Source organism: Rhamphochromis sp. 'chilingali', assembly GCF_963969265.1.
Source record: "Rhamphochromis sp. 'chilingali' genome assembly, chromosome: 11".
Taxonomy (NCBI): Eukaryota; Metazoa; Chordata; class Actinopteri; order Cichliformes; family Cichlidae; genus Rhamphochromis; species Rhamphochromis sp. 'chilingali'.
In genome coordinates, this window is record NC_137938.1 from 29580902 (window position 1) to 29607001 (window position 26100).

The window sequence follows — 26100 nt, forward strand, 5'->3', positions numbered from 1 at the left end:
CATAGCTGCTTGCTGAGGTCTTTCTTTCCTTTGCAAAAAGGACTTCAGCACTTTAATGATTTTTGGATCATTTATAAGCTATATATATTCTAAAGTTATAACCCTATGATTTATTTGTTTTATAATTACACTATGAGCGACAAAGATAAGTGGAGGTAAAATAAACAAATATAATAAACAGTCATTTGATAATGGACGTTTGAGGGGGGCATCACAGGAAGTCATAGTACCAGTTGCATAATGAAACAATCAAGCTTCCCCCTCTTTGCGCCTTTGTTCATCCTTCCCTGTCTGAGCCATCAGAGCAGGGCTGCAGACATGCAGGCAGACATCGTCTTCCTTGTGTGTCCTCTGATTTTTGGTAAGTAATTAAACAAATTATTGATCATTTTAAATATACTTTAAACTTTCTTGAAAAAAAAAGAAATTCCAAAAAATTAACATTTGGCTACATTTGGAGGACGTTTGCCATGTGGTGTAATTTAATGAATCCCTGTGCTCCACTGGCTTCTCCTAAATTATCAATATAAGAGGTTTATTTTAAGTACTTTTTTTGTCTTTTGAATGTTTTCTGCAAAATATTTTGTGCTGATGAAAATTAAATACTAACAAATCAGATTGTAATTTTGTAATAAAATGCTCTACATTTTTATAACTTAAAACAAATGTTTTTCATTACAAGAACATAGACATGTTTTGCAGTCTGAATAGTAGATTTAACTATTAACAGAGTTAAAACTCCAGCTGCTCTCTTCCTCTTTCTAAATATACAACTGTTGCAAAACAGTGTGGTATTTGTAAGATTTCCAGATAGCACAAACCTCTTGTCATATAAAGTTTAGTTTTTACGATGACCTTTCTATACAGTCTCAAGAAATCAATGCTGTTACAGCTTTTACAGCTTCTTTTTTAAATATATGAAATATTTTAATCAGCCGTGTCCTTGAGACATTCTCTTATGCTTTTTAGTTGTCATAATAAAACTGTGAAATATCACTGCTGTGTCTCAATTATGTAAAGTTCAATCTACTGTCGAATAATGCTGGATAAATGATTTTCTGTGCTTTCTGTACAACAGCAACATTGTGGAGGGGGGTGCAGGCTGTCTCTCCTGTACCCTCAGTCCCTGACCGTGTCCAGGCTCTGGTGGGCACCTGTGTGGTTATTCCCTGCTCCTTTACGCCTCCAGCCCCTCATCCTATTAGAGGGAGGAAGCAGTGGGTAGATGTGCGGCTAAGGTTCAGAGGTGGTGGCCCTTTTTTTCCTCTTCAGAGCACCGCTTTTAACAGCCAGGACAAAGGCCAAGTGAGCAGGGATTTCCAAGGCAGAGCATCCCTCTTTGGCGAAATCGCAGATGGTGACTGCTCAGTGAAAATCGAAAGGATCAGGGAGGATGACCCCCAGGTGTTTGAAATTTCTCTGAAGACAGTGGGCGACTCACTCTGGGGGAAGCCAAGGAGCTTCAATCTGGACCGTATTTGTGAGTGAGGAAAACAATGCATGTCCTCTTTTCTACTTTTTAAAACACTTTGATTTTTTTCACATGATAAATATTACATAGAAGAATTATTAGTACAATCAGACAATAGAGAATCCCCCGCATTGAAAGTTATATTTAAAAAAAAAGCTGCATGAAGTGCATATGTGTCTTAAGCAGATTAACTATTAAATAAACTTTAAAATGTTTCCCGTGAAAACATATTTTCTTAAATCTAAAATAAATGTACAGGAAGAGCATTAAGCATTTCTTTTTATCTTTACATTTATAAATAAAAATTCACATTTTCTTTATAGAGCGCCAATTCACAACTATAGTCACTCAACACACTTTATATTTTAGGTAAAAGACCCTAACAATCACACAGCGCCATCTTAGCAAGAACTTCATGAGACTGGGAAGGAAAAACTCTGGTTTAACAGGAAGAAGCCCGACTAGCTGTTTGGGGGTGAATCAATATCAACTACAGGAAAAACACAAAAGAAGAAATATGGGATTATTCATTAAACAGTTTTGTTTCTATCACATATGAGTAGACTTGTTCAGTAGTTCTAGCACTAATGGTTGTTGTAAGAGAATTTGTCTTTTTGCTTGTATGATTTTTATGTTTTTAATACACTAAAGTGTTAAAATCATAATGATGGAGATTTTCCTTCTTGGCAGACACCCCTGAAGCTCCTGTCATCAGCGGCATCATGTCAGCCACAGAAGGACAACTGGTCACCCTGAACTGCTCTGTCAACTACCACTGCCCCTCCAGACTGCCTGATCTGCAGTGGAGGTGGGAGCGAGGAGCCCAGAAGAATATAACTGAACCTGGGGAAGTACAGACACTCTACCCAGATCCCCACAGGAAAATTTTACTGGCCTCTTTGACCTTTACTGTAACACACCAGGTGAAGCCCAAGCTCAGGTGTCAGGTCATCTTCCCAGGCCCTAAAACACTATCCACTTTGAAGGACCTACATGTGACGTGTAAGTATAAATTTGACACGTGTATTTGTGTTCCTGGCTCAGTAAGCTAAAACCTTTCTTTTTCCCTTTTAATGCTCTTAGTTCCTCCAAAAGATGTGAAGATTCAAGTCCAGACCCTGGCAGTGAAGGAGGGGGGCAATGCACTGCTCATGTGCTCATGTAAAGCTGACCCTCCAGCAACAGAGTACCACTGGTCCTATAGTCAACATGGCCGCACTGTGCACCTCAACCAGCGAACGCACACAGTCCGGCTGTACAACGTGACACGAGATATGAGGGTCCGGTGCGTAGCTCAGAACCTGATTGGCCGAGGAGAATCGCGACCCACAACTCTTAATATACAATGTAATTCTACCGCTTCTTGGTCTTCTCTGCATCCCATATATACGTGTTGTTAGGTTGCACCCAACTAACCAAACCATAGGATTTGATTTAACCAGGCATTTATTTGGCATCAAATTAACAAGGTTCAACAAGTAGAGCTTGATAAAAACAGATGAGGGGGATAATAAAAGGAAAATAAAACAACTACAGGTGCATAATTCAAATCCAACTGACAAGTAAAAACTGAAATCTGAACTTTGAACTCTCCCAGGAGAAAAAGCAATTGTTAAGTTTCAGTCATGTAAGTAGGTTGGTCCATGACAGAAACACAAAAATTAAGGGAAAGACAATAAGCTTTTGTTGTGTGAAGATAGAGCAAACTGCAGAGCAGCCATTGAGAGAAACAAAAAACAGGTGATTATACATTAACCAGGATGGATTTGAAAATAAAGGGCAAAAAACCTGTTTATCACCCAGTACATTGTTATGTGTACTGGGTGATAAGCAGGACAATTAAATCCCAATGAGTTTGTCTTACACAGAGTTAAATGTGGAGCTTCTGCATGCATCTATTTGATTTCACTGACCAAACAGTCTGCAAGGCCTGTAAAGACACTAATCACAGCCAATAAATAGTGAATGAACTGTTGTTTTTACATACGCCAAGTAGGCTAGAAGGCAACTCATTTTCTGTAAATTTCTCATCCAACCCATTCAAAAAATTATAAAATTGCCTTTTAATCCTTAGATCCTGTGTTTTGTGTAGATATATCCTCATAAATATTATTGAGAACCTAATGACAGTATTATCTCTTCCAGATAAGCCGGCCATCATCCAGCTCTCCTCTACCTGTACTGTAGAGGAATCAGAGGTGGTGTGCCAGTGTTCGGTCGACTCCAACCCTAAACCTGCAATCACCTGGAGCGTTAATGGGTCTGTTCCACCTCAAGATTACAATGTGTCTGTAACATCAGAGCCCACTGTGCTAACGGCTATTCTGAGAGGGCAAATGGAAAAACCTCAGATGGTGATTTGCTTTGCTTTCAACGCTCTGGGAAACGACTCGCTGGTCTTGCTGCAGGGAGAAGAAGGTGTGTTCAAAGCACTGTTTTTCCATACTAAGAAAGACAACAGCCCTGCCTCTTGTTTATTCACTCTGATGTCTTGCTTGTGTTGAAACTTCTGTGCAGCATGCCTGCAGCTTAAAAACACAAGTAGAAGAAAAGAAGCTGCAAAGAAAACCAAATAATTTTCTTGAGCTATGATTGAAAAATCTGATTTTTCTTGTTTGCACTGAAGTTTGAAGTTGATATAATCCAGTGATGGGACACTATATGCTGATCCACTGCTGCTCTTGTGGTCCACATACAGAGATAGCATTTTTCCTGTGGTTGGTTTTACCTGCTGTCACTGCTGTCCTGGTCATATTCCTCCTGGCCCTTCTTGTCTACTGCTGCAAAAAGAGAGCTAGAAAGTATGTACAGAAACATTTCCTGTTAAAAGTTTGCTTGGATTGTGTCACGCCTAATTATCAAGTCTATCAAATACCTGTTCTGCTTCTCTCAGGCACATTCTAAGAAGACATCCCACCATGTATCCTGGAGGATTGGAAATTTATCAGGACAGGATGCCTCTATATATAAACTGCACAGAAGTGACTCATGTTTACACCAATGGCAGCTACCAGCTTGTGTACCAGAACTGCACGCCTCTTTTTGTCCGCACTAAGCAGGTATTTGATAACCTTGATCTTTCAGTGCACAGTTTTTCCAGAGGAAATAGCAAATCACTTATTCCAGTGCAAACAGCTGCTCTCCCTTTTTTTTTAGATCCGTCCAATGGGCAGGAGAGGTGGGGAGAGACGAAGACCTGGACCAGGTGGAAGAATTAACCAAGAAGCTGGTCAGGAAGTCAGAGGCGTAAGAGAGGTGCAGGGTACAGCTGTGGAAGATGCAGAGACGGGCATCTACCTGGAAATTCTCTGATCACAAAGCTAAATTACAGTTACATTGTACATTGGATTAATACTGTTCTCAGGATATTGCATACATTGTAAATCAATACTTGTATATATGTCATTTGCATTTGATAACATTGCACTCTGATCTGTGGTTGGTCTATCTTTCTTCTAGTTTCTAAACTGAACAATTTCTGCCATCGAGTGACAGAGATGTGCTTTGCTCTTCAAAAAAAAAAAAAAGAGCAAAGGGAGATGAAAAGGTTTGATGAAAGAGTTTTCATCATTTTATCTGTGAAGCCCTTGAGGAAAAAAAGAAAACAGACCCTCAAATCTGATGTAGTCTGGCCAGACCACTCAGTTGCATTTCTAAAAGCAGCTGGAGCACAAGAGTGATCCTCAGGAAGCTTTAAAAGTTTCTCTGGAAGGACAAAGAGCTGCTCCAGCTGTGATGAAATTTATAACATTCATTACATCAGCAGTGACTCGGTTGTGTTAAGCATACCTGGAAGTTTTTCTTGTGTTGGAACTTTAATGACTTCTTTAAGGCTATTGTTTAACTAATTTCCCTTAGTGTTCATCAGCTTCATCAGCTTGAGTATACACACACCCACACACACACGGAGTTCAACAGTAAACAACAAAAAAGAATAATGCAGAGAATCCTTCCTTTCATGCTCATCTACTCGAAAAGTCAAATTTATTTACATGTTTGATTATGAACTTTTTTTACTTCACTTTTTTTGTATGCATACTGAATCAGTGCACTTTTATTTACACTGGTCTGTACAAATGTTTCCTATATTATATCTTCTAGAGCTTTCTTATCTAATTTTATACTTCTGTAATTATGTGTACATTGCTGATCTCCAGTTTGATTTATGATGTACTCTCAATTTAAAAACACAACCTATTTTTGGGCTCTTTTTGTTGCTGGTGTAATGCATAATTTTGCAGATATGGTGTTATCGAACACTGACAGCTGAAAGGCTAATGTACATTCTCCCTGCTCTGAGATCTTAAAGTGTCTGCTCACGACGTTTAAAAGTGTATGTTTTGTCACAAAAGAGACAAACTGCGCAGGATCGGAAAAGATTTCAAGAATAAGTGCTCTCTTTGAATGCCTCTTCACATGGTGACCGACTGGTGGCAATATAAACCTCAGTGACACAACAATTCAATCATAGAAGAAGAAAATAAAGCTCTGATTGGATAGAAAAGTCGTTAGTCGGAAGGCACGTCATATCCTGGCGTTTACAGGCTTTTGGTGGGAAAATGTGTGCACCTTCACGCACATTTAACTCATAATCAAAATCTGTGGTATGAATTTTCTGTAACAGCAGAGTAACGGATATATGCCATGCCTATAACGCTGTGAACAGATTACGCGGAACAGCCCTTTAGGTGTGCTAAAGTCACCAAAATCATTAGTGAGAGTTGCCTATTGTTTGTTAGCATGCTAACATGTTAGTCATCGGTTTATCTGACCAATAAGAAATTAAACTTTCAGGATTAAATCACTTCCAGTGGAGAGAAACTGGATGTGTCATATGACTTGTTAGCCGTTTGCGATCGCTTCGTGGGGAGGCACGCGCCCGTTTGGTTTATGTGACTGATCAGTGAATCGATCAGCTTTTAGCCTGACGATCATCAGTAACAACAACGAAATGCCAGAAATCAAACTCAAGCACGTCGTGTCGTGCAGCACCGAGGACTCTGTAAGTGCAACATGATGTATTGCTTTTGTGAGATTTGTATGAAGAAAGCTGAGCTGTGAGGCTGCTTCATACTCACATGTGTTGTGTTACAAAAACAGACGCACAGGGCAGACAACCTCCTGAGCTCTGACACGTACAGAAAGTGGAAAGCAGCCAGACCCGGGGAGAAGCAGATATCAGTCATTCTCCAGGTTTGTTTGTTTTGTTGTTGTTTTTGTGTGTTCAAGTGACACCAAACTAATTCAATAACATGTGAGGTGTCGTTGATTAGATTAGTTAGATGGCAGATACTTACATATATTACATAAACACCAAATTACACACATGTAACTTTGGGAGAATCATACAATCTATTGAATTCAAACAAACTTTTTGTATTTGCTTTCTTTACACTAGAAGAAGTTTACACGCAAATTATAATTATAAAGTGAATTTCAGACGTTGTGTTACCGTCCCTGGTCATAACCTGAGATCCGCTGTCTCTGCTGCCAATCTCACAATCACGACTCACAATCACGACTGAGAACTAATCACTTTCTCCAAGTAATCATTTATATTAGCTTTTTTCCAATCTTGCCCTGTGAGGGGCGGCAGATGGCTGCTGGAGGTTTCTTCCTGTTAAAAGGGAGTTTTTCCTTCCCACTGTCACTAAAGCGCTTGCTCATAGGGGGTCATATGATTGTTGGGTTTCTCTTTGTATGTATTATTGAAGGATCTACCTTACAATATAAAACACCTTGAGGTGACTGTTGTTGTGATTTTGTGCTGTATAAATCAAACTGAATTGAAGCAGTCTGTAATTTTGTTTTGAAAGGTGCTATTAAATAAAGTTATTGCTACTGTTATTAGATAATGATGATCAAATATATTTAAAGTTATGCTTTGAGTTGCTCTAAATAATGTGTTTATCTGGTACATCACCAAATAAAATTGTATACTGATACATCCAGGTACTTTTAACATTTCATTTGTTATTAATCATGTCTTTCTTACCATACAGACAAATTTGGTGATATTTGCATTTATCTAGAAAAAGCTGAATTTGTCTTTATTGTGCAGAGATCAGACGGCTGAATGCAGCACCACGTGGTTTTAGAATAATTCGATTAATTAATAGTGTGTTGATTCTTCTCTTGCTTTACTTTCGGCCTTAGAATAGTTTTTTTTTCAAGCTTTATTTAACCGCAGCTCTTGAGATTAAGAATCTCTTTTGGAAGTGTATCCTGTGCTTCCTTGGGAAGTATTACCATGCAACTTTTACTTTTCTCCCTCAGTTTGAAAAGGAAGAGCAGGTGCACAGCATTGATATTGGAAATGAAGGTTCAGCTTTCATTGAGGTGTTGGTGGGGAATTCTTCAGCTGTCAGAGATCAAGACTATGAGGTATTCTTACAAATAATAATAATCGCACTTCCTGAATGCTGTAATGACTTCATTTTATCCAGTCTGATTTTAATCTCAATCTTTTAGGTTCTCCTGGTTATGTCTTCCTTCATGTCGCCCACGGAGAGCCGCAGTGGCACCAACATGAACCGTGTGCGTTTCTTTGGGCCCAACCAGCTGCAAAAGAGCACAGCTCAGGAGAAGTGGGACAGAGTGAAAATTGTGTGTAGCCAGCCATACAGCAAGGTAAGTGTCTAAGAGTGTTTGATGTGTAAATTGACAAGTCCTTTGTAATTAGCAAATATATCTATTATTAAGACTGAAGCCGTTTATGGAATGATGACAGTGTCTGAATACAGCAGTGCAACAGGACCTGTTCTATAGTGTCAAATGAAAGCAACGTAATTGCAGTGCAGCGTGGTTTTCCAGTTACGGTAACTTTTTATTAAGCAATGAAATATAAGCGCTGAGATGATCTTTCCAGATCCTTTGTCTCAGGTATCCTGTTGTTGAGGCACCGTTTGAAGTTTGAATTGTGTCTCTTTGATGGAAATATAATGTGAATCTGTCTTTGCTCTTTATAGAATATTGCATATGGGCTTGCCTTTGTTAAGTTTCATTCGCCACCTGACAAAAACGATCCTCCTCCAACTTCCTCCCCAGTAAGTACTCCACTGAGACCATGCACACCAATCAGGAAAAACAGTATGCCCTCTGATAGGTGACGTGAATAAGACCAATTATCTCTTCATCTTGGCAACTGTTAGTGGGTTGGATGTATTTGGGAGCAAGTGAACATTTTACCCTCAAAGTTGATGTGTTAGAAGGAGGAAAAATGGGCAAGCAAAATGTTTGACATAGTCCAGATTGTGATGGTACATCTCCAAACCTGCATCTCCTCTGGGGTGTTCCCACTCTGCAGGGGTCAGTATCTATCAAAAGTCGTTCAAGGAAGGATAAGACGTGATGGGGTCATCAATGCACAGACAAGCTACTGTACTTTAGCCTTTACAAAGCCTAATATTCTATTACACTAATAGAAAGTAAAAAATATGAACAAAGTTTTTGGATTGGAAAAAATTCTGACGTGCCTTGAAATGGAATTTTTCCAGGCCTACAGATGGCTACAATAACAGCTTTCTCTGTCTCAACCTCACACTTTCCAATTGTATGGGCTTGCTGACTCGTTTTTGGATCATATTAACTAAAATGTTAGTCTGGTCATACTATATTTCAAAATGTAGCTGTGGTATGAAACTCCACTGTGACACGCTGCCCTTCTCATCACATCTGTTTTTCTTTTAGCAACTGATGATGACGAATGGTGACAACTGTTGAAGTGTTGAGGTTCATTCGCCAATTCTGTCTTTTCAGTGATTTAAAACATCTTTTAAATGTTTTCAATCACACTCCAAGTTAATAATCTGTGCGACTTTGTTATAGTAAAATTCAAAATGTGCTTGGTGAGGTACTCTTTTACTTGAACAGGAATTTTTACTTGATTTATGTTTTTTTACTTTCGTTTATGCTGTAGTGGGAATTCAGCATAAACGCCTGACGCTTTTGTTTTAGCACTTCCTGGATATTAATCTACTTTCTTACTCATGGACTCATTTGTCATGTTACAGCCTTTTTGCTGTATTAGGGGAAATGCACTTCCATCTCTCTATCTTCCTTATTGCCTCTGAAGTCTTCCTTCTTCTGTCCTGTCAGAAACTGACAAAGCTGGGACAGTTCAGGGTGAAGGATGAGTCTCCTGCATCCGGGCCCAGCCTTCAACCTGGCAGTCTCTTCTTCAGTCGGGAGAACGCAACAAAGTCGAGCACTTCACTCAAAGGTAAATCCAATTATTTGAGTTTACCAGCTGCTGGAGGCCAGTTAAATTCTTTATGTTCACTGTAATAATAAAACTGTAATTTTGTTAAATAATAAAAACTCAACAGAGCACTAATTAGTTTTAAAAGAAGTGATTTCAAAGACATTCTTTATGATCAGGCTGCTTTCTTTCTTAACCTGCTCTCTGCACCTCTCTCTGTAGCGTCTCCTCAGAGTGAGAAGATAAGCTACGCTGCTGCTGCTCTGCAAGCAAGCGGCAGCTCCCACTCATCAGGCCAGGCCTCGTCTTCCACCTCTGCCTCACCACAGGTAGTAAACACCCCCGCCCTCCACTTAATGGGCAGGAGGATTTTCTCTATATTTAGACCACATGAAAGTGGATAGTTTGTTTTAGTTTGGGATCTGTGGTATCATGTGATACTGTAGCATGGTGGCTCAGTGGTTAGCACTGTTGCCTTACAGTAAGAGGGTTCTGGTTTCAAACCCAGAAAGGTCACTGCATGGGGTTTACATGTTGTCCCCATGCTCACACAGTTTTTCTTTGAGAGCTTCGATGAGAATGAAAAACATACCAGGTTAATGCTGCCTGTGGCAGCTTCTTAATCTTAAGAGTTTCACTTCCATCAAAGCTTTTGATCTAATAACTGAAGTAAAAATAGGTCAAGGTTGGAATCATTGTTACTGAGCACCTCTTTTCACAGAACTGCATCGGTTGAAGATCCTGGTTTCATTGAGTTATTTTCCCACATGCACAGTCCTCATGGTTCATTGATAAGGAAATTTAAATCTGAGATGGAGGGTACCTCTTGTTACCGGCACAGCCATTCCCCTTTAAGAACCTGTGTGTGATGTAATTCCCTTGTTGTTTAGTGTGCGAGAAGCAGCTGGTGACAGAAGTGATTAAGTTCCCAGAATCACAATTAAAGGGTCTGAATATGCACATGTTTCAGTGTAAGGCCGAGACCCCAAAACAAAGACTTTCTTCTTTCTTTCCCCTTAACATTAAATATTAGAAGGTAATGAGCCAGTACCAGCACATCAGTATTTTAAACTTTCAGGGAGCCTTAAAAAAACTTCAATTTCAAACTCTGAACAGCCTGTGGGGTGTCAATAGCAACAATGGCAGAATACTTGAAACTGACTTTACCTCATAGTGGGCATTGATATGAACTTTTTTGTAAATGCACGTATTTAAACTGGAGTAACATTAGGCTAAGGTAGCTTGACTGAAAGAGAAATACACGTGTGCTCCCTGGTTTATTATCATGACAAAACTATATGGTTGAAAAATAGGAAACTGTTGTGAAATAAATTTGATACTTGTAATTTTTTTTATACTTTTTACCTTCACCTTCAAGAAAGCCTAAAATACATTGTGTATTTTTTTTTCCATGTGTACATGGCACACATGAAAATGCACCATTGTTATTTTGCTTGAGGACACCTTGAGAAGGAAAGTAGGAGGGGCTCAGACACGTGGAAGTGACAGCCGCATGTCACTTTGGCTTTTGAAAGGAAAATTGAATAAAAGCCACCTGCTGCGATGAGCTGCACAAATACATGCCTGTGCATAGTAAAGCCAGCTGAAAGCTACCCCAGTTAGATACAGTTGTGCATGTAAGTTTACAAATCCTGGCAAAATTTATGATTGTTTCTTTGGATCATTTTTCTGTTTTGTTTTGATTTCATTGTCAAGCTGGAATGTCCAAGTGCGTCCTATGCACAGCTTCTGGGCTGATGTCTACAACTCTTCCTTCAGTTCAGAAACCAAAGTTTCTGTCTCTACTGTTAGGCACAATGTAAGCATCTGCTTTGTGACATGGGTACAGCAATGTTGTTCTTCTGGTGATTTGACCATGTTGCCCTTTTTTTTTTTTTTTACCCATTTGTTTGTATCCCAAAAAATTTTCTGTGCAGTTGTGGCTGATTTTTTTTTTTTTGTATTTATTTTTTTTTATTTTATTTTGATGGTCTTCTAAACGTGGCTTGGTTTCAACATAATCCCTCATTTTCCACTTCTTAAATAGAATTTGAACAGTGCTGATTCTCTATTCCTTTATATATAAAGTTCCACTATGTTCTCCCACAGATCCTTTGATAATTCTTTTGCTTTCCCCATGACTTCATTGATTTTATCTATAGACTACAGTAATAATATAAACTGGTACCAGGTGTTCGCGGACTTCAGGCATGAAATAGCAATTTCAACTCTGAATTTTCACCTCTAGCCACCAGCAAAAAGGAAATTTGAATTCAGCAAAGAGCGACAATCTGCTCCCGGCCCTCCTCCCTCGAAGAAAAAAAGTCCATCTGGTTCACCTGAGGGTAAAGCCGCAACCCCCAAACACAAGCCGAGTTCAGTCAGTACACCCAGCCCAAGCACGGCCAAAGGTAACACAGTCTCGGAATCTTTGCATTATTTATTCATGTGGAGAACTTTCCTTGAGTTTTCTAATAATCTCTACAGCATCACCAGTTCAGAAGGCTGCTGACAGGAAGAGGGAGAGTGAGTCTAAACCTGAGCCTAAAACTAAACAGAAGGCCAAATCCCAGAAAGAGCAGCAGGTCCCATTCACCCGGCTCATGGAGGGGGTGGTGTTTGTCCTCAGTGGATTTCAGAACCCCTTCCGAGGGGAGCTGAGGGAAAAAGCGCTGGAAATGGGAGCCAAGTATCGACCCGATTGGACGCCTGACGCCACACATCTTATGTAAGTTGCTGAAAGGAATGAATTGGCATAATCTAGCATTCATAACTTTAATTCATCCCTGAATTTAATACTACTGACTTTAGATGAAAAGATTTATTCCATTGTCCGTGTCTGCTCAGTGAATTGGGAGCTAAAGCCTGCGGGTGGTTAGTGTATTAGCAAAAAGTGGGAAACGGGGAGTCTGGTACTGTTCAAGGTTAACAAAACCTGCTTATCCAAACTTCTGAATTACTTATTGGCATTTCTGTCTTTGTGGTGGGCTAACAGCTGCAGGCTCTATCCTCTAGTCTTATGCTTTATGGACAGACATTAAAGTTATATCAGTTTTCTCTGCTATTTTTTACGATTTTAGAACAGTAAAAATTTATAGTACCTACTGTTCCGAAGGACATTTGGGGTGTTTTTTCATAACCTCGTGCAAAAATATAATGTCACTTTATTTACAGTGTTGTTGGGTTTAGTTGACACCACCAACACAACATCAGTTCTACTAAAATATGGCTTTTATTTTACCACATCAGCTCAAGCTGTTAAGGACATTGTTTACTGCCGTCCTTTGGTGTCAAGGACAGCTCACAAATATAAGATTCACCAAGAGAATGCGTGGAGATAAATGAGCAAATGCAAAAGAGCTGCAGATAAGGCAAAAGATCAATATGTGGTGAAACTGCAGAAAGTTGGCACATGATAAAAATGAAGGGAGATAAGCAGAAGGAAAACGTTTTCAAGCTATGCTTTTTATAAATAGTTTTAAAATTGAATGTTGTGTGAGACGTTCAAACTGAAATATCATAATGATCTCTGAAAATAATCACGGTAAATAACGAGATCACGTTATCTTTCAACAAAATTTCAAACGTGCCTTGCAAGAGATCTGTGTTGTAATTGTTTCAGATGGGTTTTTGTGTGTGTGTGTGATTTCGATTATCATCTTTGAAAAAGATCAGAGTTTTGTGTAAAAGTCCTGTCAGCACTCGCAGTAATTCAGTTTGATTGCATCTTGATCTCTGCTGTCAGAGCAGCCTGCCCTTGTTAGCGTCTCTTTACTGATGTAACCATACGTGTCTCTGTGTGTCTGTGCATCTCTTTCGGCCCATTAATCTGCAGCTGTGCCTTCGCTAACACCCCCAAGTACAGCCAGGTGAAATCAGCGGGTGGAATCATCGTACGCAAGGATTGGGTGCTGGATTGCCACAAGAGGAAGCAGAAAATTTCCTACAAAAGGTGAGTGGGAAATGCAGAAGAAATGATTTTACTTTAATAACAGACAGTGGCTCAAGCTTGACTACAGGAACTTTAAAAGGGCACTTCCACTCAGTGACAGCCGGGTTATAACCTGGAACATGTGTCCAACATTTGAATCCGCATCTGATTAAGGCCACGTCGGCATCTCTACATCACACGGTCTATGCAAAACACTCTCATTGATTAAATCATCCCAACATACACCCCTCACAGCAGTGTTTGCCGCTTGCTGCAGAGAACATTATAACCTTGAGCAGATGATCTCTGCTGTGATCACAAATTCAACCCACCCAACTCCAGCAGCTATCTAATTATAGGGCTCATTATAGGGGAAACTTTAGCAGCATCAAGATCCTTCTGTCATCGCTCCACACAAATCTGTGTGTGCTGAATAATGTAGAGCTGGATGCTCATCTCAGGCAGTGGATGGCCCAAATTAATTGGGATAGGACTGCAATTTACTTTATGTAGCTGGGCCCTATAATATAAGGAGTCCTTTCATACTTGTTTTGTTGGCAGTGATTGCCTCTGGTTCGAAGTCGAGCCATGCAAGGTTCATTAAGCTCAGGCATATGTGAGTATATGAAACCTGGTATTCTATAAGCTGTACTAATTTTAATCACTGTTATTTGTAAGTAGTTTTGTGTACATCTTGCTAATGAATCAGCTTCATCCCTGTGTTGTATAGTAATAATGTTACTATACTAAAAACAATGGGCAGGTGGGGCTAGTGGTTTCTGAGAGCCCAATATTAAATATTGTACTCCATTGCTGCTTTTTTTGTGTGAATTTACTGAACTGTTCTGCCTTTTTAAAGGGTCTTATCTTGAATGTAGTCAAGAAGACAGAATATATGTAAAAACACCTATTACTCATACCCTATAGCAATGGTCCCCAACCCCCGGGCCAAGGACCGGTACCGGGCCGCGAGAGTTGATATTGTAAAAAGAAGGTACTGGGTTTGAATCCACCGGCTGTCTAAGGATTAGGATTTGGGGTTCGGTGTGCAGCGTTTGCATGTTCTGTTCGGGTGCTCTGGCTTCCTTTCTCAGGCCAAAGACATGCATGTTAGGTTTAATGGCAGTTCCAAACTGGCCAGATGTGTGAATGTGAGAGTGAAGTTTTCTGTGTGTTTGCTCTGCAGCAGACTTGGGACTTGTCTAGGGTGCACAGTGCCAGATATCGCATCAATATCAGACATGTGATAATATCCTAAACAACCCAGTGGCAGTACAGTTATAGTAAGAGAGACACTTCCGACCCCCTTCCCTTTCTGTAGCCGCTTTACTGCAGCCTGAGTTTATCTACACACTTTATGGTTGACAAAGACGGATGACTACTCTTAATGGCCTACGTTTATCTGTGTCTAACTCCTCGTACACAATATGAGACTCACCACCAAATAACAAGCAGTGGGGACGAAACAAACTGTTGAAGACTTCTCAGATTATTTCCTCATATGCTGTCTGCTTCTGCATCAGGCTTTACGAGGGTTTCACCTACCGCTGCCTGCTGTGTTAACATTCACCAATGTGCTTTAAGCAGCCTGCTTGGTTACCCGCGTTTTCAGCTAACTACTTACATGATAATAAAAACTAAGAAAATCCAATAATTGTGAAGCATGTCGTATTCGAAATAATTTTCTCTGAGCTGTCCAGACTTTTTCAGAAAATAACATCACAAACAGGAAGGATTGCATGGCTGAAGATAAAATAAGATGTGATGTGGTTCGCTACTGTTCGATGTAGTCAAAGTTAAATTTCATGTTTAGTTGACCGGAGGATTTTTAGAAAAGTCATCATTTGATAGTACTTTTTCTTTGGCTGATTTTTCGTTCCACAAAATCAGGACTAGATGACTGCTGCTGCAACATCCAGATGCAACATCCTTGATGTCATTACTTTGGTAAGTAATGACATCAAGTGAAGGGTGTTCAGGGTTCTGTCCCAGGCAGCATCAATCAATGATTTAAAAACGTATCTTGTACTTGAATAATTGTGGATCTGCATGGTGATTGATGATAGTCGTCAGCACCTCCTAATCATTCAAACCTTGCAGATACTCTAAATCAAAGATTCACATTCATTGCCTGTTTTTACACTGTGCACGAATGCCAGTGCACATTTACACAGTGAGCTCCTCGTTTAACGTTTTCATCATTAAAACTGAAAATGTCACCTCACTAATGACCTTATTATGTTTGCATCAAACCTCGTTTGTAACACCGTGAGAGTTTTCATAATTACATTTATGTTATAACAATATATAAGTAACGATGTAATGAAATGACTCCATAATGGAAAAGAAGCGTCACATTTCGGCTCTGTCTGCATCCCAGGAATGCACTCGGGAATGTCTCAGATGTAATTAATGAGCCCTCCTTTGCTTATAATTAGGCGTGACTATCGGTAGGTGTGACTGTCAGTTCTCAGAGATCGTTGCGGCGATGCGGCAGGGCATACCTCGTAGATAAAACAGGTGCGCTGAAATCTGATATTTTTCATGTCGAACTTCAAAGCTGTAAATGAAAGTGGCCAGAGTTGCAGTGTGATGAGATTTCTCTAGACAGCTACAGTCTGCATATGAGGCACGCGAAGAATGTGAGAGATTGAGGAAAGCTTTTTAAAATAAAATCCTGCTGAAGGGCACAACGTGGAAAAATCCGATCTTTATTTAACGATTCTCAAAAAGTAAATTCAAATGAAAAGTTGACTGCAGCCTGTGTCGTCATTCGCCCTAACGCTCCCCTTTCTGTATCAATTTGTGATAGTAGAGAAGATCTCTCGCCCCCAGTCTGCTTCCCCCTCTCCCGTTGTCAGAATAATCCATTCCCCTGCCCAGCTCCGCTATTGTGCAGCCTGTGGAGTGTGCGGCTTTGATGTATCTTTTATTTAAAAGCTGCATCTGCTATGGGTAATTAAAGGGACCACTTACTTTGATGATGACAAGTACCCAAACAAATACGCACACTCGCACTCAAACTGTTGCTCCCAATGTGCACGCAAACACCGAGCGTCTGAAGGCGAATTCTAACCTTCACCGTTTCCTGACATGCATGCGGATCATGTCATGTATGTGTTAATGAGCCTGTGACATCAGCTAAGCACCCAAGAAATGCTTTCTGCACATTCATTATCCAATCAGTGAGAATCCAGGCGCAGGAGGAGAGGAGAAGGTGCATATTTAGATCCATAGCATCCAATCAAAAAAGAACTCAGTGAGTAAATATATTTCTCAATTAATCAGTGCTTTTTAGCAACGTCTGAAGGAGGACCTGGAGAATACTGCTATATTGCTGCCAGCACAGCAACAGAATTGCATTTTAATTAATTTAAAACGCAAAGCTCTTTCAAACACTTCACTGCACCGTGGTGTTTTGCAAAAAGCGTTAAAGTGCATCAAGTGAGGTCATTTATTTATTAAAAATTAGTTTAACAAAAATATTCTTCGTATCAAAAAAACTTTTCTCCATTAACAAACAAAAATAAAATATTTACAAAATTTAAAAAAAATGTAGAAATTTAAGGACTCGCAGACGAGAAGCTTTAAGATTAAAAAAAAAAAATCAACAGCATTTCTGCCTCATTCATTGTGACTTTAAAGGTTTGATAACACAACCTCATTGAAAGACGCTGATATTGACAGAGTCTAATGTCGGGCTAAAAGCAATGGCAAAGAAAGTATGTCTGTTATTTTTAAAACTGTGAGCGATGAATGCTTAATTCTTTGACGCTGCTTTTCGAAACCCCGACTGCAAGGTGATATATCAAAGTTGATGTTTTTGCTATGCATGGCTTTAATAGTTGAGGGAATTTTACGTACTTTGTTGGACGGTTAAAAAATAAATTCATTTAAAAAAAAAAAACCTTGAGCTACATATTCTTTCTTTTAAAAATAAGTGTTCCATAAAAATCATTGAATGTTTGTTAGTAATATAAAAATGTTTATTCTTTTACATTTATTTCTGCATTTTTCGTGTTACGTAAAGTTACGTATCAGCTTTTCATTACTGAGCAGATCGAGCTGCTTAACAACTCTCGCTATCTTAAGAAGCCGTTTTTCAGTTGTTTCTTTTGCCCACGTTGTCCTTTTTCTTTATCCAATTTTCTGGACACTGAGTTTTATAACACGAGTAAACATATGTCAGTAAAACTCCCTGTGGTATGTGTGGAAACGATTACACCATAACTGTGGCATTTCAACTCTCTGCACTTCACATTTCCAAGCTAATAAAGTCCATCTGAATTTATATGGCTTGAGGGAAAATGTAGAAAAGGTGGGCAGAAATAAAACGTTATCACTGGACGCTTCCTATTTATACGTGCGTGCGTGTGTGTGCGTGTGTGTGTGTGTGTGTGTGTGTGTGTGTGTGTGTGTGTGTGTGTGTGTGTGTGTGTGTGTGTGTGTGCAAGAGCTACAAGACTGGTTTTCTACTCATTACTTGCTTGTTTTTCTACATGTCACATTCAGTAGCATTATCACTACACACAGGTGTTCTTGGTGGAGTTTATTGGACCATTTAGCTTATTTATTCTCTGTACAATCTCTTAAAGTTTTCAGAAAACATTTTAACAATGAAGTAATTTTTGGAAATGTCCCGAGATGTTCGTTTTACCAGTCTGTTAAACAGAAATTTGAATTTAGACTAATCCAACTGTTCTTAAGAGTCTGACTGGGAGTAATTTTAGCAGTATTATAGCTATGGCAGTACTTGGTATCTGCCCAAGAGGGGATTTTTCTTGGTAGCTTTTGCCCTGCCAATAGAAATGACATTTTGCATCACAATAACATTCACAACAAGATGGAGAAAATCATGATTGCATCTTTGTGTTTGGTCCGGTTGACCACAGAGTTGAAAGGTTGGAGTTTCAGTGAGAAGACTTATTCACCTTGTAGTTGGCAGTGTCGTCCGCCTGGTGCTACAGTAGATGTGGCACAGATGGAAGAGCAGAGAGTGGTGCGACTCCTGTAATCCTCCGTTTGCTCTTTGTAGGTATGAAAAGTACAGGAAACCACATATTTAATTACATGTAAGTTTAAAAAAGGTGGACTTCATCACTGATCCGTTTCCGTGGCTCTTTAATTTTTAGAGCAAACTATTGCTTGCACAGCTGATGTTTATGTAGATTTCTTTTTATTGCGCTGCAACAACATATGCTTACATGTAGACCAGTGTTTCCCGTCACTGTTGGTGTGCCGTGACAGATTATCTGGTTCCACCTGATTAGCACTTTAAGCGACCTGCTTGAGTAACGGGCAGAACAATTACATTCTCTTCCACCAGAGGACAGTGCAACTTCTTGCTCCAATTAAATGGGTTGCCAACTGCCAGTAAAACAGAAGAAGACGAAGAAGAAATTACATAATCATGCTGCAAGTGAGACAATTCAGCATAGCAATCGATAAATATTTGAAAAGAATATGCAATATTCTGTTTGTGATATTTTTGTTTGTTGGTGTGCCGTGTGATTTCTCTAATGTGAAATACGTGCCGTGGCTCCAAAAGGTTGGGAAACACTGATCTAGACTAATCATCATACACTGCCCAGCCAAAGCAAAGGTCAAAATAATTGCGCACATGTTGTGGCATCACTTTGATCAGCTCTCAGTATTTATTTTCATCCAAACTTGCATTAATATTTCATAAAAGATCTTATATTGATGATGAGTTGGACCGCTGCTTAAATTCTTTCTAGCACATCCCAAACAGTCTCAGTGGGGTTGAGCTCTGGATGCAGTGGTGGTCAGTCAGTGCGTGAAAATTACGTCTCATGGGTCCTGAATCGCTCTTTCACAGTCTAAGCCCATTGAATCCCGACATTTTTATCTTGGAATATACCCATGCCTCAAGGGGAGAAATAAAATCAATTGAAGGAAAAACCTGATCATACAGTATAGTCAGTTAGTCAGCTACTTTAGCACATCTTGCTGAACCGATCCTGACCATCCAAAGATCATAACACTGCTCCTGCAGGCATGTGCAGCAGGCATCAGAAATGACGGGTGCAGCACTTCATCCACCTCTCTCCTCACCCTGATGCCCCCCATCACTCCGAAAAAGGACAAATCTGGAGTCATCAGACCGCTGGGGATAGGGCTCCATTGATCCCTATTTAATTTAAACCCTTTTCCCTCATTGCTCCACAATGATAAGTGCATTTTTTGATAGTACATTTCTCCACAGTCCATATTGTAGAGTAATATAGCAGGTCAGAACAAAACTAAAAGAGCTTTTCTTCCCAGTTTCAACTCTTCTGTTGCATAATTAGATCATATTACACTAAACCTTTTTAATACTGATTAAAAGAGTTTAGAAATGTAACAGCTGTAATTGTTAAAAACTATACTATTGTATTGTTTTACTAAATGAAAAACAAATAAAGCAGGAATGGATTTTAAAGAACAAATGAGTAGTTTCTGTGATTTATGACTTTGCCCGCTCTTATCTTTGTGACATAGGTTGCCTTAATTCTCATTGAAAACTGAAGTTGTTTTCACTGAGTGCTTCAGATGATCCACTTGTGACTGAGAGTAATTGGTGAGAAAAAAAAAAGACCAGCCAACCCCCCAGGAAAATGTATTGTTTGTTTTTTGGGGACAGAAGTTTTTGTATTTCTGTCCCTCTGTCCCTCGTCCTGCAGAAAACTAGATTTCTCCCACTATGCAAACTTCAAAGTATGTAATACACAGTCTGTGGTAATGTTTTAAACATTAGGTCGTTGATCTGTCAGCTAAAAGATATTACCATCTTGTTGAAATTTAGTTTTTTTTCTCCCCCTCATCTGACAAGGGATTGTTGCAGTTTGAGTCATTGCACAAGTAGAGCTGATTGGGAACAAGATATGTTGAGGAAAGGTACTTCACTCTTTGGTCTTTAATCATCCTGACACTGTTTTGTTTTTTCTGTAGGTTTCTGATGGATGGACCCGAATCGAGCTCAGAGAGTGAAATGGAAGTGGACGACGGGAGCGAAGAGGAAATGAACACAAAGGTAAATTTGTTTTTTTTAAGTGAGCCTATAAATATAATCGAATGTCAGGTTTAAAGCTCCCTGCTGCTTTGCAGACGCCGCAGAAGAAGGAGAAACAAGTCACGGCCAAAAAGACGCCAGAGAAGGAGGAGGAAGATGATGAGTATGCTGGCTCCACTGATGTGGATGAACCAGGTTGGCATCAAGCGCTTTTTAATGTGTCTGAACTTTGAGACATTTCTGCCAGCATCAGTATTTCGGCTTGACTTTCTTTCAGGCTGTTATAGGGATAAAAGTCGAGCACATCATTGCAGAAACATCTACAAAATGAAAGCAATGTAAAACATTTTTTTAATGTTATTCAGCTGACTTAGAACCAAGGTTTGCCCGAGACAAATAGACTGAAGGAAATGGCAGGGGATGGGAAGTTGACAGTCGGTTCAATGATCAGGTGAAACGGATGAAATTGAAAAATGACAGCCAAGTTAAACAGGCAATTACAGTTTGAATCAAGTGCCAGTAATAGGAACACAAACCAAAAACAAGCAAAAAGGAAAAAGAAAGTTCTCTCTTCCAACATTAGACCGTCATGCACAGACCTGTGTCAGTGTATCTTTGAGTCTGCTTATCGGGTAATATTATTTACAGCCGTCAGAGGTCTTACTGAGACCTCTGACAGGTTTATTTGTGCCAAGAAACTGCTCTGTGAGAATCAACCACAGTGAAGGAAACTACAAACCTAAAGGTCTGGAACCCTAAATTTAAAGCATACTTGTTAATTAAATTCATTTTAATGAATAAACAAGTAAACCTTCATTTGTATATCTGCACTGAAAAGATCCGGGAGCTGAGCGTAAATGGCTGAGACTCCAGGAAAATTATTCACTCTGTTAGCTCAAATAACTAGAGATGGAGAAGAGGGTCGCACGTGAGCTGAAGAGGACAGAATGGATAGAGAGGAGGCCAGGGGACAATTTGAGAGCCCAGGGATCAGACAAAAGGGACAGCCTTTATAAAGCACTTGGAAATGGATGAGATGGCAGCACTGCCATTTTAAAAAATAAATAAATAAACAAATAAAAAGAACAGGAACAACATACTTACTGTAGATGCAATTTGAGGTGGGGGGGGAAAAAAAGAACAGGGGTAAAATGTAATCACCATAAAGGGACTTGAGCATGAATCTCATTTCTATGTTAATACGAGAGCCAGAAATAAAGTGTTGAGGTGCATCAGAGAGGACAGACAGCAAGGGCTGACCCACCAAACACATACATGACGACAGACGGCTTTTTAATTAGACCACCTTCTCTTTTTCCCGTCAACAACACAGGATTTTACGGTGGTGGCAGATGTTGCAAGCAAGGTGACATCTACTCAAACTCTAATGTGCAAATTAAAGGAAAAACCTGATCTGTGCTGTCGGGCGGGGGGGCGTCACTTGGTCCACTTAACCTCACAGATTTGTTCTCAGATGACCTTTATTCTGCGGTGGCACAGAGAGTCGATAAATGGCTAAAAATGATGAAAATCGCATGCTGTGGCTTTTGTGAGTGTTAGACGGCTTTCCACCCAGTCATCACCAAACACCAAATGAGAAAATATCTTTTGGAAGAATGGCACTTCATCGTTCCAGCGGGGTGCAAGAGAACTGAAAAATTGATGCTGTCAAGGTGTTTTTGGCAGAAATGGCTCGGCTGGTTTCACCTTTAATTTGGTTCTCGGGTACTCGTTAAAAAGCAGATTCGCCTGGTGTGTTTTTTCGCTCCCATCTGTGCTCGATGAGAATTGTAGAAAACATAATGGCAGCATAACAATCTCAATCTCCAGGTGACCAGAATTTAAATCTTTTCATTAGTTTAAGATTAGGGTCATAGAGCGGTCACAGTATTTTGTGTTGTCGGTGAACTCAGTGAAGGGAAAATTGTGTTAAATACAAAACTCGTTACCAACATTTTCAGGCAAACCTGGTGAGTTTAATCACACTTAAAAAAAAAATGTCTCATTCTCCCAGGAGGCGATGATGATGAATCTGCAGTGGACACAGAGGATGAGCTGCAGAGGTAAACAGGACAAATCATTTTGATTCTGCTGTTTGTAATGCTCATTCTTCGATAACTAATTCTTATTTGATTGTTAGGGTGCTCTAGTCTTATTCTGATTAATAATTTTAGAAGAACATGTTTTCTTTCGCACCGAGCCAGTTTTTCCCAGCGACTCCTGCTGTTTCCAGAGCATTTCATTGTCTTTTAGGTCACAATGAGCTGCATTTTACTATTTTCCTTCAGCATTACTGCCGTAATCAGCATCGTTTTTGCAGACATTGCAGTAAAAACATATGATGTAATGTAAAAACGCGCTTTATGCTACTTTTCCAGCACCATTCAGCAGATTAAATGAACTCCTGCAAAGACACTCTATTGAATAAAATAGTCTATCTGCTCCCTCAAGATGTTTATGGGAGAAGACATAAAATTCTTGGCTCTTTAATAAACAGCTTTTGGGCACATTAGCCTTTAAAAGAGATACTGCTGTACTAAAGTAGCCTATAGTGTTGTCATGACTAAATCTATATTGACTTTATGACTATATTGCTGATGTTATATATAATATGTATATCTTACTTGTTACATTTAGTCCTAAATGCACAGTTAAAACAACATTATATCCTTTTTAAAATTTCTCCATGGTCTTTAGCTGATCCCTTAGCGAGATTCCCTGGATTCCCTGAGCGAAAATAATGAAAAGATTCATTAAATGTGTAAAAAAGACAGCAGAGCTGTGGCCCCTGCTAGAATGTGGCCACACAATACCAAGAAAAAAACCATCTTTTGAGAGCAGGCTTGTTAACATGTAGGATAAAAAGGTTTGTCCTTGTGAAAGGGTGGAAGAGGGGAGAAAACCGAAGAAAGCAGCAACAGAAGGAACGGTGGTGAAGGACGAGGATCCTTACGGGGGGTCGACGGATGAAAACACTGACGCTGAAGCTGAAGAGGATCATCCCATCCCCGAGCTCCCAGGTATGCATCAATTAGTTCCCATCCAGCTTCTGGCTGCTTGTGTTTTGCTTTCTTTATTTTTTCTCCTCTTTTCTTATAATTTTCCTACAGACTGTGTTCCACTCTTCTTGATCTTTTGCTTCCCACTTTGTCTTCTCTTCTAGATTTCCTAAGCGGAAAGCACTTTTTCCTCTACGGTAAATTCCCCAATAACGACAGACGACTGCTGTTACGATACATTGTTGCCTTTAATGGGTAAGAAAGACTTTCAGTGGTTATTCCCAATGGACAAAAAAAAGACATAATCTGTGCAATTATAATTGTAATTTATGTGCCTGTCTTTGCTACAGAGTGATCGAGGACTATATGACAGAGAAGGTGCAGTTCGTGGTGACCAGTGAAGGGTGGCACGACTCCTTTGAAGACGTGAGTCGTACCCTCTTTTCTCTTTTTCTTTGAAAATAAGCAGCCACAACCAAATAAACATGTCTAACAGGGGCTTAAAAAGATTTAATATTCGGTGTACCCATGTGTGTAAGCTTTTTATCTTTTACTCCCACAGTCAAGACAATTTTGTAAAGGAAATTGCTTCACTTAACTTTGTGTCAAGTGTTGCTTTATTATACAGTGTGCACAGCTAAAAATAAAAAAAGGGAGAGGAAATACCCTTTAAATTTTCCACTCCAAGCGTTATCAGCCCAGAGTTCTGAGCCCTTTTCATTTGCACAGTATACACCAGTATACACCACTTTAGCATTCCCAGGACAAATTCAGCAGCAGTGGGGACTAGTACCTTTCAAGTTTAGGTTACTATGGTTTCCAGCCATTTGCGTGCTTTTTTAGCATTTGAATTTGAAGCTTAGGTATAGTTTGAAGGGTTTTAAAGGCTTTACACCTCAGCCTGTCTGACCATTTGTAATGCAAGTACATGACATGACTGCGCTTCTTGCTTTTGCTCTGACTTCCTCGCAGGCGCTGATGGAGAACACCAATCTGAATTTTGTCAAACCGGAATGGATTTATGCAATCAGTGCACGACAAAAGATGCTGCCCTATCAGCCCTACACCGTCGTCCCCTGAACTATACACTGTATGCAGCGTGCGGCCGCACTCACACCCTCATCCTGATGAAGGAGCAGCAGGGAAAGCCATAAACACATTTTCCGTTTCAGATAAACAGCTACACTTTCAAAGAGCAATAAGTCAACTGTTTGTTATTATCGATGCCTTTATATTGGACTTCATATTTGATATACATATAATTTCTCCACCTCAAGCAGTTTTCTCTGCAAATGTTTTCAACTTTCGGCCAAGCGCTGCAGACTGTCCACTACATAGTGTTTCTTTCTTGGGGTTATTGTTAGGATTAAGTATAGGTTTATTTTTAGATTGTGCTCTCGAGGGTCGTTAGCCCCAGCTTGGCCAGGAACCAATTTCATCATCTCCACCATCATCTTCATCATCCATGTGCTGCTGAGTCTCTTGGGCTTTGCGAATGAAGCACACACTCTGGCTCAGGTCTTTTGAATTTCTCACTTCCTGTGCTGCAGTTTGTTGCTGCTCGCTTCGGCTACCTCAGGCACTGTCTGGAAATGAGTTACCACCCTGTCCTGACAGCCAGCAGCACTGATAATACACCATTTGTGTAAGTGGGAAGACTATTATGAAAATGACCCAAAGTCAGGTGAAAGATGTCAGTTATGGAAGGTTACAGCCATGGAAAAAAAGAAGAAACTGAACATTTTTGTTCTTTGTTTTATTTGATTTATTTAAAAAGGGATAACATTATAAATTTCTTTGTCTTGATAAATGAGTTTTGGTTTTATTCGTGTTTGTAAAAGAAGCACAGGCTGAGGACATAAAACAGACATCAGTGTTAGCATCCTTTTTAAGATTCTCATTAATTCAAGTGCAAGTGTCCAGCTTAACATCTCCTTTGCTGCTTGGCCAAAGTGGCTTGTTCAGTTCTCTGTCTCAAACTTCTTTTTCCTTGTAATACCTAATTATTTTGTCTAAATAAAAAAAAAAGATTTTTAATTAAAAACTTTGCTCTCTTTTCTTTTTATTAATCAAACTGTCTCTGCACTGAGCTGCTCTCATTTCTTTCTCTGCCTTCACTTGTGTTTGCAGCTCGAGAGGCACTCTTCCTTTTCATTCCTTCTGTGATCTCTAGTCCTCTCTCCTCTCTAATTTACTTCTCCTCCTGTTTTGTGCCCTGGAGCCACTGGGTCTTCTGCTCTCTCAGTCAAGGGGATTAGAAAGATGCTATGTGCATGAGAAACGGGTGAAGGAGTGGTGGTTATAGGGAGAGACACTGCAGGAAAGATGAAAAGGTTTGGATTCTCAGCAAGGATGCGTTTTTTTGTTTTTAAAGTGGCCAACTATTGGATTGTCTTCTCGTACAGTTCTTGTCTAAGGTGCAGTCGCACACATACTACCAAGTGTGAAGCATCGCAGGGACGCTTGCAACAACTTTGTTGCAGGAAC

General features: G+C 39.7%; 2 protein-coding genes across 3 annotated transcripts; both read left to right on the top strand.

Moving 5' to 3' along the window:
- Positions 1-240: 240 nt before the first annotated feature.
- Positions 241-5765, top strand: LOC308405813 (myelin-associated glycoprotein; the record flags this gene model as incomplete). 2 transcript variants are annotated; one of them, XM_080896564.1, is made up of 8 exons in its annotated part: positions 241-361; positions 1079-1480; positions 2162-2473; positions 2555-2818; positions 3617-3889; positions 4170-4272; positions 4365-4530; positions 4628-5765. In XM_080896564.1, 8 exons carry the CDS (start codon positions 241-243, stop codon positions 4781-4783), a joined length of 1797 nt encoding a protein of 598 aa, XP_080752690.1. In that variant the 3' UTR covers positions 4784-5765. The 2 variants fall into 2 exon arrangements, with proteins under 2 accessions (XP_080752690.1, XP_080752691.1); XM_080896565.1 differs by having other exon boundaries at positions 289-361; positions 4607-4716.
- A 223-nt stretch (positions 5766-5988) lies between these two features.
- On the top strand, positions 5989-25657 carry xrcc1 (X-ray repair complementing defective repair in Chinese hamster cells 1). The gene is made up of 17 exons (XM_080896270.1): positions 5989-6473; positions 6572-6664; positions 7748-7855; positions 7943-8101; positions 8440-8517; positions 9569-9692; positions 9894-10000; positions 11920-12082; positions 12159-12399; positions 13507-13623; positions 20554-20635; positions 20710-20809; positions 22629-22677; positions 23498-23634; positions 23778-23868; positions 23964-24039; positions 24586-25657. Exons 1-17 carry the CDS (start codon positions 6423-6425, stop codon positions 24691-24693), a joined length of 1884 nt encoding a protein of 627 aa, XP_080752396.1. The 5' UTR covers positions 5989-6422; the 3' UTR covers positions 24694-25657.
- Positions 25658-26100: the final 443 nt, after the last annotated feature.

Bases quoted from the DNA above. Each gene is read 5' to 3' on its own strand.
- xrcc1 (XM_080896270.1), top strand. From the start codon at position 6,423: ATGCCAGAAATCAAACTCAAGCACGTCGTGTCGTGCAGCACCGAGGAC. The intron at 8,102-8,439 runs GTAAGTGTCTAA...TGCTCTTTATAG, and splicing joins GTAGCCAGCCATACAGCAAG to AATATTGCATATGGGCTTGC. The intron at 22,678-23,497 runs GTAAACAGGACA...TCCTTGTGAAAG, and splicing joins ACAGAGGATGAGCTGCAGAG to GGTGGAAGAGGGGAGAAAAC.